The 15,023-nt window shown below is 36.4% G+C and overlaps 1 protein-coding gene across 2 annotated transcripts; it reads right to left on the reverse strand.

Moving 5' to 3' along the window:
• Nucleotides 1-478: 478 nt before the first annotated feature.
• LOC113718973 (AP-1 complex subunit gamma-2) lies at nt 479-13,782 on the reverse strand. 2 transcript variants are annotated; one of them, XM_027243920.2, is made up of 18 exons: nt 13,328-13,782; nt 10,720-11,022; nt 10,301-10,442; nt 9,548-9,721; nt 8,327-8,506; nt 7,115-7,269; nt 6,636-6,726; nt 5,899-6,062; nt 5,274-5,328; nt 4,433-4,555; nt 4,215-4,310; nt 3,423-3,550; nt 3,201-3,305; nt 2,811-3,070; nt 2,471-2,719; nt 2,204-2,379; nt 1,382-1,486; nt 479-911 (listed from the first exon to the last, which is right to left on the reverse strand). In XM_027243920.2, the coding sequence occupies exons 1-18, from the start codon at nt 13,357-13,359 to the stop codon at nt 816-818; spliced, it is 2,634 nt and encodes an 877-aa protein (XP_027099721.1). In that variant the 5' UTR covers nt 13,360-13,782; the 3' UTR covers nt 479-815. The 2 variants fall into 2 exon arrangements, with proteins under 2 accessions (XP_027099721.1, XP_027099720.1); XM_027243919.2 differs by having other exon boundaries at nt 5,899-6,080.
• Nucleotides 13,783-15,023: the final 1,241 nt, after the last annotated feature.

The raw sequence follows: 15,023 nt of genomic DNA on the forward strand, positions 1-15,023 counted from the left end.
GATTTAGCACCACTCTTCCCTCGTACAAAAGGAGCTGGAGTACTTTTTTAACCCTTCGGTATTGGCAAATGGAGCTAAGATCTGTAAATTCCGTATCAACGGCGATAAATGGCAATAATTCGAGGTGGGATTTTAGAGAAAAAGGACAGAATCTGCATCTGCTTGCCTTTCCGAGTTCTCATTCAACTTGAACATGCAATAAAAATCCAAAAACATTTGCCTTTTAAAAAGAGTCATTACACGGAATAAACATTGGATATTGCAATGCAAGGAAAACCTGTACTACTACAATCTTTCATTTGGAATAGAAGTTTGATCGACATGTAACGCTATTATGGATTACAAGCAGAATCGCCAAGGGTTTTTTTTTTTTTTTTTCAAAACAAAAAACTGCACCTGATATTTATCAAGAAGAAGAAGAAGAAGAAGAAATCAATGACAGCTCGCACGAGAAGAAGACGAATAAGAATTGGTGGACTCGAGAGAAGAGGAGCTTTCTATATGTGCCTCGCTCGTAGGCAAAATTTGGTTTCCACAATGCCGTATGCGACTGTCTCATCCTAAATGTACAAGAAAAAAAAAAAGAAAAAAAAGAGGCACCTCTTAAGGCGAAAACACAATCCCCCATGCATCTGATATTCCTGATTCATTCATCTGATAAAGCTCGTCCAGTCAGAAGTAACACACTGCTGAAAGCCAGATCGCCCGGAATTTGATGACCACCGGAAACTACATGCATACGAGCACAAGCTCAAACTATTCTAGTTCTCATCTCATAATACATCAAAACAAATCCTTCGAGCGCCCTTGGAACTTCACAAGCCATGAGGAAAGTTGTTAATTTGCCCTTCCTCCGACATATCTTTGCTGTTCAACTTATAACCTATCCGTATGCGCATAACAAGGGATTTCTGGAAGTAAAATCATTTCAAGTTTCGTCAGAATAGTACCAACAATATGACCATTTTTAAGTTAGTAATATACTTTGTGCCCTCCCACCGTATTTTAGTTAAACAGTAGCCTGATTTAATTATCAACTCCGCCGCCACTCAATGAGATGCATTTTTAATTGGAACATCTGCAAGTCATTTGCAAGAAATGGTAGTGGAAATGGTTTACAATCAACAGACATGTAGGGGAAGAATACAGATACAAATCTCATAATCTATCTTAGCGAGACAAAGGCCTCATTTTCAGTTGATTATTTTAGCTGATCATAGATTCTGATTTTGGATAATTACTTTTTTTTTCAATGTTTTCGTTTCCTTTTGCATTCAGATTATAATCCTAATTTAAGTCACTTTTCATAATCAAAACTGATGCAAAATATAAAGCACATGCGAACAAGGATAAACAGTAGAGAAAGAAGGGATTCAATTACCTTGCTATGTTGGCTGTTCGTAATTCTCAATTTTTGGGAGATTGATCCATTACCACTTGCAGGGAGTGTATTACTGCTGGCTGGATCCAAATGTAATTGAAGAAACTGTAATTGTAAACATAACATATTGTCACCGAGTGTTTTAAATGAACCATATAAAAGTGCTCAGTGCAGATTGACCCATCCAGTTTCACGAAAAAAAAATCAACTGACTCAAAGTGTATATGGGAATAAAACTAGCATCAGAGCCAACGTCAATAAGGGGTTTGTTTGGATAGTGAGTTATTTGCACAATTTTACTTGCTTACATCATCAACATATTTTTCAACCACCTTTTTATCTCACATACATCATATTTAAAAAGTGCTACAATATTTTTTTTTCCTTCAAAGACTTATCCCAAATAATCACTAGAAGATTTCTAAAAGCACCATTCATCAACAGAAATGCATCTTAACTTCTTCAATACAACTTCCTTAACAAAATATTCAGGTCAAAACATGCTAAATACCAGAAAATAGAGCAAATTCAAGTGTTTGACTACCAACAAATGTACATTTCCGGCACAAATTCACAATCATCAGTTCTGCATAAGAGGATGGGAGCAGAAAAGTATATTTTTACCAGACAGTTACTTGACCCGCGAAGCAGTCAGTATGCCATGCAGAGAAACACAAAAGAAGAAAAAAATTCTGAGATAATAGAGATTCCCTGAATAAAGCAGGACTGTACATCTGATGCTGTTGAACTTCCCTCTTCATATACAAAATATAACTAGAAACATAAAGAATTGGAAGATTGTACACCAGATTATGATATTACCTTTGGCACTGCAGCCTGGAAGATAAAGTCTGTATAAGCATCAAATGTCTTATTTGAAAAGTTAGCTTCAATAATTGTTGTCTGCTGGTTTCCGGGCTGCTTGGAAAAGTTAAATGTCACTTTCAAGGTGCTGCTCTCAAATGCAACAATTGAAGGATAAGCTGGACCATTGTTTTCTGTCACAATAGACAGGAGAAATGATATTTGAGGGGAAAAATAATAATAATAATAACTCCAAGCTATTATGACGACTAATGAAAACCATACCAGGTTTTGATGGGTTTGGAGCAAAACCATCCAACAAATCCATCATAGAAGAACTTCCAGGAGGGGTGGATACTCCTCCAGCTGGGGCAGAAGGTGAGGACAATTGCTCCAAGACATTTATAGCACTTTTGCTGTCTTGACTAGGGGAAACCATGTCAGGAATAGAAGAGTTACTTTGAGCAGGAGGTGTCCCAATTGATAGAAGATCCAGCAGGACATCAGTGCCTCTTTTCTGCGCCTGATTTGTGTCTGAAGTGCAATCACCAAATGGAAAAAAAGGTATGAAATAACATGGGTTTAGATGATCAGAAACGACAATTCTTGCTGTACCAACACAAACCTGTTTGTGACGAAGATGGTGACAAATCAACACCAAGAAGATCCTGAAGAAAATCTCCACCAGAAGAGCTAGGTACTGGTACGTCATCTGAACTAAGATCCAGCAAATCAACCAGTGGTGCAGATGTGGTTTTGGCAACTCCATTAGGAAGATTAATAGGAGCGCCTTGTGAAGTTGAAACAACTGCTGGCACTGAACCAGCCCTCCTTCCACTATATGTGGCCTCATCAAGGACTGGCATCCTTTCGACCAGTGTAGACCTGAATGTAAGTGTCCACCAGCACTTTCAATTAGGTAAGGAGCCTAAAATAATGAAACTTGCAGAAATGCAAATAGGTGAATGAAACTACATGGCCCAGATCACTTAATGAGATAAAAATATATCGGTACCTAATATTCCGATGTTTATCCACAATCGCACCAAACTCAAGGGCTCTCTGTTGTAGTTCAAGCACCAAGCTTCCTTTATACTGAACAATAATATTGTTTATCCTCCTACAAGGTTAAGTATGTATTAACTAATTGTTGCAAACTCTTCCACAAGAAAATGGGGTCAAGATTTGGAGTAGAAGTGATCACCATCATATAATGGAAACTAAAAGAACATCATACACTGAACAAGATGGAAAACGACTTGACAGCTTTAATAAAGCAACGAGACACATTGCCCGACTAGTGAGATCTGAAGAATGCCGTTTGATAGCTGTCTCTACAACATCCACAGCATCCGACTCCGTTACCTGCTTTACAGAATAATGCCTGTCAAGCATGTCAAAGAAAAGGAAAGCACTAACATGCAGTAAGATGAAGCAAGCATGGTTGCAAAAGATTCATCATAGGCTTAAATTTTTTTCAGTCCTAACAGTCAATCTTGTTATGAATAGCAAGCCTGTGGTCTAGAACACTATTACAACAAGATGAAGTAGGCATGAGCAGGCCTGTGGTCTAGAATACTATTACAATAACAAAATTGTTAATCTACTTACATTAAGCAAGATCATTGGATAATGCATTATTAGCAACAAGTTCTCATTCTAAACCAACATTGCTAGCCAAGGGTACTCCCCACCAATAAAAGACAGAAATAACAAGAAAAAAGAGAAGAGGAAAGAGCAAAAGAAAACTTTTCAAAGCTCTGCAATTTGATCAGATCTCTTAATAAAACAATTGCGGCAAGACAAATTACAAAGTCAGATGTGAGTATGGAAATGTAAGTATATCTCATTTTAACTCTAGTCCAAGCTAAAAGCATTAGCAAATCTCCCCTAAAAGCCGCAGAAGTTTGAGAGCAGAGGCAACATTGTTCAAATGGAACCATGAAAATATGAACATATTCAACCCCCCAAAAGGTAGAACATTGGGAAAGACAAGTGAGGACAAATTTTTTTGTAAGAATTAACTTACGGTTATTGGCTCCTCCATATCAAGGAATCCAGTGTTATTGACCAACATATCACCATATTCTCCTATGCACCAAACTGCAACTCGAACGAGAATTTCCTAATGCAAAAACAGTAGAGACATAACAACAGCCCCCACCGCAATGTTAATAGTATGTCAATATAACAACCACCACAATAACTTTCACCACACTGCAGGAATGTTAATAGTATGTCAAGTACCTGATCACCTGCTGTTTGGACTAATCTGTACAAAGACCTTACAGCATATCCGTGAAGATTAGAAGCATTTGTAATAACGACAATAAGAGCATGCCATACATCATCCTTGACATAATTTCCAGCCTGCAGACCAGAGTACAGAATCAGCACTGTACCAGGAAAAGTAAGACAAGCAGCAATAAGGACAGCATTAACTCAACACTCCAACACATGAGGAACTTAGTCTTATCAAATAAAAGATGGATATTATCTTAGTGTGAATTAAAAAAAGAAGAGGAATAAAAAAACATGACAAGTCCATAATAACTGCTTTCTTGTAAACTTAATGCATGTCTACCAATCACCTTCGCAAACCAACTCAAAAGAAAATATCAAGTGACCATCAGAAACCTATTGAGTGCATCAGTTTCAAAAAATTCTCCAGAACTTTGACAAGTCCATATACCATGAAAGGTGAGAGAGAAAGAGTGTGAGAGAGTGAGATAAGAGACGCTCATGCTCTCTAAATCATATGATTCTTCATAATGATTTGTTTGAAAATATACAACATTGCATAAGATATTGCATTCGGTTTACTAAATGACACACTTAAAATGCAAAATTATATCTCATGATCTAGATGAAAAACCACCACAAGTCGCAAGAAAAAAAATAATAACCAGAACACAAAAGGAAAGAAAGTTTTTTGGCATCCAATTTAACTTCGGGTTGGAGAAAAAGGAATCAAAGGCCAACCCTAGAATGAAAAAATGATATGTGATGTCCATGTCAGTATTAAGGCAAGAATTTAACAAATAGTTTAGGATCAACAAAATGGACTATCTGCAAACTTCAAATGTACCTCTGAGAGAACCTTGAGCATCTGATCAATGTACCAAATTTTCTCTGGCGAAAACCTAGCACAACAGGACAACAATAAATAGACTATATATTAAATAACATGCCACAGAGAACAGCTGGTAGTATTTTACTGAATTCTTTGACATTCTTTACCAATCCCCAGTGCAGTGTCGTGGATATCAACTACTATCATGAAGAACACATGGAAATGGAAGGAAGTGAAAACCAAAATCAAAAGGAAAAAAAATAGCCTAATTTCACAGAGAAGCTAAGAAATAGAAAGCAATTGATGGATAATTTAGAAGACAACAAAGAAAGTTAACATACTGATGCATCTATATTCTAACAGATGTAGTGTAAGACTTTTATTTCTGGTGCATCAAAAAGAGAGAGGAGTCCATCTCTAGGCTAACTTTACAACAGGGTAGAATCCAATAATCGGAGCATCCAATTGAATCATCTAAACTAGAGTATGTAAATGCCTTCACAAACATATACCCAATATTATCAGCAAGAACAATTCTCACTAGAACTACTGTTCTGCATTAGTAAATAATACAGCAATCAAACCACTGCAGAAGCATGTCTTAAGTATGAAACTAGAGAAATTGAGCATTTCAACTTACTTCTCCACAATCGAGCAAATTTTGGCAGTAAGATCTCCTCTGAACTCTGGTTCACTTACTTCCAAATAATCAATTAGTTCCTTGGTCAAAGGCTTCACATTGCTTTCATTTACCAAAAGATACACAAGTTCAAGGGCCCTTTTACGGATTGAGGCATCTGAATCCTGAGAATCAATAGGCAGCTGAGCTATAATTTTAGAGGGTTGCAAAGAAAACTGTCACAAAGAGGTTTCAATTCTAAAACTGCATAATACAAACTAGACAGTTTAAGCAGGTCCAATGACCAACAGAAGTCTAGACAGGGGGAAACAATCGTTGCAGCACTACAAAAATCAAGTTACGAAGAGACATTCTCTAGAAAATATTGCTTCAGATCATTCAAGGACCCGATGACAACAGATATACATAATTCTTCCTTGTTCATTCATCTTTGTTCTGGAAGTAGGCATGATGATTACGCATGAACCTAGATTAGTTGTTTTCTTGAAAAACCCTACAATGATAGACCTATAAACCTAAACAAAAATAGGAAGTATACTATCCAGCAATTTTCTGGTCAGCAAAACAATAAATTCTGAAGGGCCAAAAGCAGAAAAATAGAAGTCAAACTTTCTATAGCACTGGTAGTGGGTAGTTGCAGGTATGAAGTATTTGTAACTCTTAACAGCAAAGGTAAGATAAAAGCACACATACTTCAATGTACAGGCTTGTGGGAAAAAAAAAATCTCGGATGATACCTTAACACACTCCAAGATAGTTGCTCTGTGCCTCTGTACTGCTTGACTATCTACTGTAATAGCTCTCATCAGCATGTTTAAAGCAACATATCTGACAAATTCACATTCAAATTCCAATTCCATAAGATGAAAGAGCATGACCAACTATGCTGGCAGCATAAAAAAAGGGGTACTTTCATGTTCCCCAAGCCAGACAGTCGTACACGTACATGAGTGTCAAAGATAAACCATCCACAAAAACATCGCCTATAAAACCATAGTGAACAATAATGGCACAAAGCATCACCTCTAAACATCCACAGCGAAGAAAAACAAAAGAAAAAGAAAAACTATAGTGGCACAAATGACACAGATAAACTTTCTTTTTCTCCTGGCAACTATTTCACATGACAGGTCTGATGAACAAAATGACATAACCAGCCTTAATGTCTCATTAAATGTGATGAAAACTATGCAAGCATTAGGAAAAAAAAAAGAACCTGATATTGTTGTCACGATTGGACAAAAATCTACCCAGTATATTGATGGCAAGGACCCTCAAGCCACCATTATCTTCAATACTCATAATGGTAGCAACACACTCGTAGAGGATAGCATTCCCGGCATTCTTGTTTGACTCAGTTTTGGTTGCCACCTAGAAAAAGAATGTAGAGTGCCAGTACAACAGTTAGTTCAAAATTTCAGCATGAAAAGTTAAATATCCTATCTGAACAATGCATTGTAGAAAAGAAAAAGGAAAATATCCAATATGCACAGCTGCAAACATAGTCTTCCAGTTAAACAAAATTGATTAACATTTTCTTAACAACAAGTAGCTTTAAAATGCTACCATTTTCTTTTCACCCGTTTTACTAACTTAAAAAGCTTTTAAAAAAAATCAATTTTGAAAGCACTAGTGGATACAATTTCTTAAATAGCTTTTCCATTCCAAAACTTGTACTACAAAATACCTACAAAAGTTTTTCCACCTTTTCCACGAATCATGTATTTTCAGTAGCTTTACGAAGCTAAAACAAACAAGGTTCCCACAAGACTCTAAACATTACTAATAGGTTGAAGAATCATTGAGAGTGCAAGGAGGGGGAGCACAAAAGTGAACAAGTAAGTGGCCGGAAAAAGACATAAAACTCGGGTTCTGAACGAAAGATTAAACAGGGCTGCTATAAATTAAGAATCCAAAAAAAATTTATTGAAACTCAGTAACTGTTCAAAAAGGAAGAAATATCTAAACTAAACTTGTCAGCTGACAGAAAAAATGTTCTTTTAATGCCCCAACGAAGTTACACAAGAAGGAAGAGTCAAGGGGTTTCCATGATAAATAACTGTATAATTGATAAGGAAATACAAAAATATGGCAGAAGCATGGGATAAGACTTCATTATGTACTTAACATCACTCTAATTAACTCTACGATATTCTGCGATTAGAAAACCATGTGATTTGTACAAAGGGTGTAAAAAAAGTTCCACATTTGATGGCAACCTTAGTCTTTGATGCATTACAAACATGTCACACATAGACATTTAAGGAACTGGAGTTCCAGAGTGATAGAGGAATCATTAGCATAACAAGATCCAGAAGAAACACAAGTTTGAAATTTTTCTTAAAAACTAGTAAAGGTCAAAATTATTTGAGAAACTATATTGGAGCTAACACATTGCAGAAACACTTGGAAACAAACAGCAACTGACCTGAGCAAGAATATCATTCATGCAATCACTAGTGTCAACATCTCCCTGTCCAAGTACACGTAAAAACTTGAGCAATCTTATGTGAAGAAAAGGGTCAGTAATCCCCGCAATGTCATATTCTGGAGCATATGGACTATTCGCCAAATCCTTCAACACTTTCACCACGCCCTCCGTGCATTTCTGATCCGCAGCAGAAGAAGAAAAAGGGAAATATGAAAATCTCGTCAGTTGGAGAACTCAGAAAGCAATTTCTTTGCACGTCAACTTGTCATTGAAATTAACAAAAGCATATTTCCAGTCCAAGAATTACACTTGTTAACTATTAGTATAACACTTCAAACGTAAAATCACGTGGAAACATCATCAAATCTGAAAACATCACACAATGCCAACACATTGGCCTAAGTTAGAATTGTACAAAATCAACCGTTGTTATCTCTAAGAAGACCAAGCTTAAAGGTACCAGGTAAAGACAATAAGAGCAGATCTAAGGTGCAGAAGTATCTCATTCTAAAAATTTAATTTGGTTAAGGAAACATGCTCCAACCTTCATGTTAATTTCTAGATCACACAAAGTTGAGAAGGCAGTACTTTGCCTTCATTTATCCTTCCCAGCTATAATCTGCTCCGTATCCTTTTCCAAATGACCCATGGAATTTAATGCAAGTAATACAGGATTTAAACAATTAAAAGAAGGAAGATTTGAAAGAAAACCTTGGTCAAGCAAACATCACTTGAAACAGAGGACGCATAGCAGTTCTTTTAAGGATGTTCCTTTTCAGTTAAGAGGAAAATTGGAACCAGATTGCTACAAGAAAATTATCAGGATTCGGGATGTTTATCAGGTTGAAGATATCTCCCACAATCCAGAATCATCTAATCCAGCAAGCTAATGTTAAATTTGTGGACTGAATTCATTTGATCAGCCAGGTTATCTACTGACCTAAAATTTTTGTGGAAACAGGTGCTAAAGAACGTATAAGGTAGCATGCAGAAATTTTGGAGCTAATGTTAAATTTGTGGACTGAATTCGTTCAATCAGCCAGGTTATCTCTTGGCATAAAATTTGTGTGGAAAGAGGTGCTAAAGAATGTATAAGGTAGCACGCAGAAATTTTGGATGCAATGGAAGCTCAAAATTATGTGCAACTGACCATACTAAAGAGAAGGTAGATTTTGTTACCAAGCAATAGTAGGTAGACAGAGAAAAAGCAAAATGTACCTTTCTGAAATATTCGAGTGCCTCTGAACTGATTTTGCATAAATCTGTGCAAAGCTGCACTCCTGTAAGGAGAACTCCATGGTGCTTTTCCTTCAGCAAAGAAGCAGCAGAATTTATAAAATTTTCTGCCAGATCTGGCACTTTCCTGATAATCCTGATAGTGCATAATGCTGCCTAAATTACAGAGAAACTCCAATAAGAGTTATGTGATTCAAGAACAAAAGGAACAGAGAAAACAAGAAAAATAGGTCTTTCATATAAATTTATAGCTTTATACAGTCAACTAAAGATACAAAAATCCAAAAATGCACATCCAGAGCTGCATGCGTATGAAAATGTTTAGCGAATTTCCTAAGCTGATGAGCCTCACGACCATATAACAGTGGCTTCTCACAGAATTCCTCAAGCAGAAAATGCTAACTGATAAATGAACTACATGGTGCAAAAACCATCTGAAGTTTTGACACAGCAGATGCTCTCTCCAACTCAGTAAGTTGACTTTCTAATGTCCAAAGATGAAACTATAAAAAGAGGAGGCTAAAGTTGAAAAATTCCTAATCAACGTATATAATTGTTCTCGTTTTGAAACAATAGCTCATAAATCAACTACTCTTTGGTGTTAGTGCACGTGCACTAAATATTCGCAACTTAACCTGATGACAGCATGGCAGTAAACATGAACCAAATTATAAAGTCAGTGCAGACAACAATACTTTAAAGCCAGTAGTGATTAAAAGATTGTGGAGACTTTACTTTCTTTCGGATGTTTGGATCTCTAAATTGCAGAAGCCGTTCAACTTCTGGAGCAAGGTCACGGGCCATTTCTGCAGAACAAATATTCCCCAAAGCACAAAGAGCAAGTCCAACAATGTACTGGTTGGTGTGATTAAGATCTCTATTGATGAGTTAAGGTGCCTGAACTAATTTCCCAAAATCCAATAGAGTATCTACACTAGTGATAACTCTTATTAAATGAATGCATGTGCTACTTATTCCTATTTTTGTGACAGGAGAAGAAAGGCTTCCAGCTTTTTTTAGGCCCCTTGCCAATTGAAGCAGTCATTGAGGTTTTTTGTCTTTTCTACTTTGTTCCCTTCATGCAGGTAGTGGTATAACAGTAAAATGATTAGTTCTAACAAACAAACATTAAATACAGTTTTTACAGAGGATACTGTTTTATGGAATTTGTAACCAACATCAGAACTTCCTGTCTTTCATCAAGGAGCAACATAAGGCCAAGATACCCTATTCTCTTCTCAGGAAATCCAGGAGATGCAATTGATTTCAGACATTCCATTTGTCCAAAATGTGTAGGGTATCCCAGCATGTGAATGAACATGAGTTTTGCAAGATTACGATGCCTATAATCTTGATCATTTTCGCTAATTGCAGCACGAATAGCTGCACATTCTTTTCTTACAACAGCACGCTCCTCCGCTGCAGTCTTGCAAGCACGAATGGACCGAATCATGTCCCTGCATTGAAACAGTAAAGCATATGCCACGATGTGAATTGCATTTTCAAGCTAATTTCTCATAAATGTGCATAAATACGAAAAGAAAATAAATCAGTTCCATCTCAAGTCACAATTGATGCCAAAACTTCACATTTTCATAATGAAAGAGAAGCCAAATGCTAAGACAAACACGAGAGGCTAGAAACAAATGAAGATAACTATAAACTATGATCATCAAGTTGTCCCTCGTTCAGAATTTTTAGCCAAGCAATTGGGGTGTCAAACTGCATAGTTTTCTACTTAGACACAGTAAAAAGTTTCATAGGCTAAATTGTAATGTTTCATAGTAACCAAGGGTGCCATACTAGTACATATAGGCAATAGGCTGTGGCCTTGAGCAGGAGAGTGTTTCTTTCTACCTTATTCCTGTATGGTAAAATGTACAAGGTTGGGGCTTGCACCTATCACATATGCACTTGACATCCTATTTTGTACGGCTTCTGCTCGCAAACAAGTCACAATTAGGCTTCCCATGGAAGACAGTTGATTGGCAATAGGCAAACTAGTGCATCATAAGACATTGCATCATTTTAAGATTGCCTTGTGACAACTAACTACAGGTGCAAAATGCTAAGACTCAAGGGTCCATGAGATTCAATTTTAGCTTCAAGAAGAAAAGGAGAAACCCAAACAGAGGAGTTTAATGTCAAATGAAAACTCTTGCAATGCAAATCTAGCTTAATAAGAACATAATATATATAACTGTCGCAAAGGGCAGGAAATCTTGGAAATGTTTGATTGTGGATAAATACTAGGGAGGTCAATAATAAAGGACAGAAAGGCAGATAAAAGTTAATGAATGGAAAAAAGTACCTCAATTGATAGTCCAGCAGGGAGCTGACTATTGAAATGATTGGATAGTCAGCTAATTGGATAATTCAAAAAGGCTTAACATACTAACTAAATTTTTTTTGTTTGCCTTTAAATTCACATGCACTAATTTACTTACAAACGCCACATGGATGCCAGACACAAAGATCTCAGGCCTAATATGTACTTAACCAGTAAAATCAAAGCAGTGCCCCGAGGTTACCATATGTTAGCATTCAGGTATTCACAATACCCTGCCAGAAATTTGATAGAATTACAATGACCTTCCCTCTAGTTTCTGAAATTTAAAATCACAAGAACTTTCTCAATTTATGTCAACGTCCAAGTTAATTGGGCCCAATATGCCCGTAAATTTTGGTGTAAAAGATCTCCCCTCTCGAAAAAGTTCCAAAATGGCAAGCATATATTGCTAAAATCATTTTTTAAGGGTGACTCGAAGCAAAATGACATGAGATCTAATTGGAGTCCATTGCAAAGCCAAAAAGGGATGTCTCTATCATGCTTACATTTCAGCCCAATAGACCCATCACCAGAAAAAGAGCTGAAATAACATTTTCTTAGCCAAAAACATTTGTTTTGAAACTGAAAAGAAAAGAAAAGTGACACTCTAACTGAATAAACTTTGAAACCTACAGTTAAAGGATGATTATCAGAAGGTTTTTCTAACATTCAGCACTTAAATCTTCAAAAACTCAAAATCAGAAACCCAAACAAGCACTTCCATTCTCTTTTTTTTTTTTTCTTTTTGTTGTTTCATTTAGCCAGTAATCATTGTCATCTTCAAGACTTTGATGAAGTTTTCTTGAGTTCATTATTCCATTGTCTTCAAGACGGTACAATTTACTCTATGCTACAAAATCTTACATCAAACTTCAGGCTTGCAACAAACCATAACAAATGAGCTAAGTTGCATAACCCACTGAAGAATTTATTCCACAATCACAAACAACCCATTCCTACGCAAACTTAGATCAAAATTAAAGCTTAAACTGAGCTATATCAGGGTATCTGTCCCTATACGCAGCGCTCTTAACCCTCTGATAAAAACCTATGTCACACACAATCACCCAAAAAATAGGCATTCTCTTTCACCACCACTGCTAAACATCATTCATGACCTATGAACTTTAAGTGAGGCACCCATTCACCACAAACCCGAAAAGGGTTTTTAGAAGTCAAGCAATTATACAACTTTAACCTAAACACAAGATCATAATCAAGAATTACGCTATCCGCGATTAACAAAACGTACTGATAACTCCATCCATCAAAACAAGTGACACATTATCAAATCCCAACAAATAAAAATCAATCCAGCTCGCGAAAAGATTAAAATTTCAATAATTGAGCAAAATTAGGTCAAATAACAAGGACCCATTAGCGAATTACTCTCCAATATGATCCAGATAATTCGAGTGAGCAGTAGCACTAACCTTAGGCGTGTGCCGGACGAAAAGGGATTCATGACTGGGTCGATTTTGAAACTCCGGGATAGCTCGATCAGATCCAGGATCACGCCCTGACTACCCAATCAAATCTTTATAGCTTTTGAAGATAATTCGTGTTAATAATAAAGCTATACACAAAATAATTAAGATCTGAACAGGCCAGAGGATCTGAGGTATATAATTTGTGAGATTTGGATCTGGAAACGAAAGAGAGGAGAATTGAACTGGCTTTTGTCCCCTAATTTTTTCTAAAGAAGAAAAACTGGGGAAGGAATGAATAATGAGGTAAAAGTATGACTAGTAAAATGAGAGTAGTAGTTATAAAATTAATTGAATAATACTGGAAGAAATCTAGTGTGTGTTGTGTGTTATTTCCAGCATTTGATGATGCAGACTGGTAGTAGCTGTTTCATTTTGTTTACGAAGAAAAGAATGGCAATGGGAACATGCGCACTGCCAGTGGGGGAAAATAAAATTATTTTTCTTTTCCTCCCTAATTTTTCCTAATTGTGGGAGGTATGATTGGGTGTCTCGGCTGTCAAATATTTGTGTCACCCCTACTTTATGATTGGGTGGACTCGAGATGGGCATGTGGTTTTTGCTCTCCTTGATGTGTTGCTTTGCTTATTTTCCTTTTTTGTTTTTTTTCTCTGTGTGCGTATTTTGCATTTTGTTTTTTCATTAAAATGCTTTCAGGTAATAATTTTTTTTTTCTGTGCCCTTGTGAGCAATAATCGATAATGTTGTCAATTGTGTAAAACATCGTACAAATAGGGCCATGGAGTTAAATGAATGATAATGATAAATTTTTTTTATATATACATCAAATCGTTATAATAAAATTTTATACAAAAATTCCTGAAAATAGGAATCAAAACGAAAATCTTGCAATGGATTGCCTAATGATCTTCCTTTTTTTTTTTTTTTACGGCAATGATAACATATCTATAATCTAATTTATTCTAATCTAGGGAAGGAGAGTTTAAAGAAACTGTGTATAAATGACTAGTAGATAGGTATGAGAATTTACTAGACTAAAGGAGTGTTCTGACACCTCTTTTAAATTTTTTTCATTATAGGTAGGATTCGAACCCTGACTTACAGACTTAAAGTCCCTTTTTTATGGCCACCGAGTCAAGCTGGACTGGGAGGAGGATTGCATGAAATATGGAAACGTGCCTAACTAGTCTAGGAGACGAGTTCTGCTTAGACATCGGAAAAACTGTTGTTAGGTCAACCCTAGACTGTACGTACGACTCATCTATAGACTTCAATGAAGAAACAACTAATCTTTGTCAGATTTTGAAGAGCTAGTAGTGATTTCCTAGCTTGTAGTACTAGCTAATTACGGTCATGAAGTTTGTGGTGGAGTGCCAAAATCGTTATTGCATAGGCCTTTGTTAAGAGAATTTGTAGCAATCTACTACTGACTTTCAAGAGGAGGGTCGTAAAAGAATTTTGGGGGCATTAATTGTTGTTTTAATTTTCTCTACTGCATATGAATAAATTAAGCTGCTATTGCTCGTCTGCTTGTAACCTGGTGATACGAGGACCTTAATCTTGTGATCTTAATCATGCTTGGGAGATGTAGGAGGTTTGGTTAATAGGAAGAGGTTAGGTTCTTGGTTTATTACTCGAGTATGGGATCAAAAGCAAGACAAACAATTCTGCTCTTATCCAT

This window comes from Coffea arabica, chromosome 11e (genome assembly GCF_036785885.1).
Source record: "Coffea arabica cultivar ET-39 chromosome 11e, Coffea Arabica ET-39 HiFi, whole genome shotgun sequence".
Classification (NCBI taxonomy): domain Eukaryota; kingdom Viridiplantae; phylum Streptophyta; class Magnoliopsida; order Gentianales; family Rubiaceae; genus Coffea; species Coffea arabica.

Coding starts and splice junctions, on each gene's coding strand:
- LOC113718973 (XM_027243919.2), bottom strand. CDS start 13,359: ATGAATCCCTTTTCGTCCGGCACACGCCTAAG. Junction 3,071..3,200: donor GATAAACATCGGAATATTAG/GTACCGATATAT, acceptor ACTTACATTCAG/GTCTACACTGGTCGAAAGGA. Junction 2,720..2,810: donor ACCATCTTCGTCACAAACAG/GTTTGTGTTGGT, acceptor ATTGCACTTCAG/ACACAAATCAGGCGCAGAAA.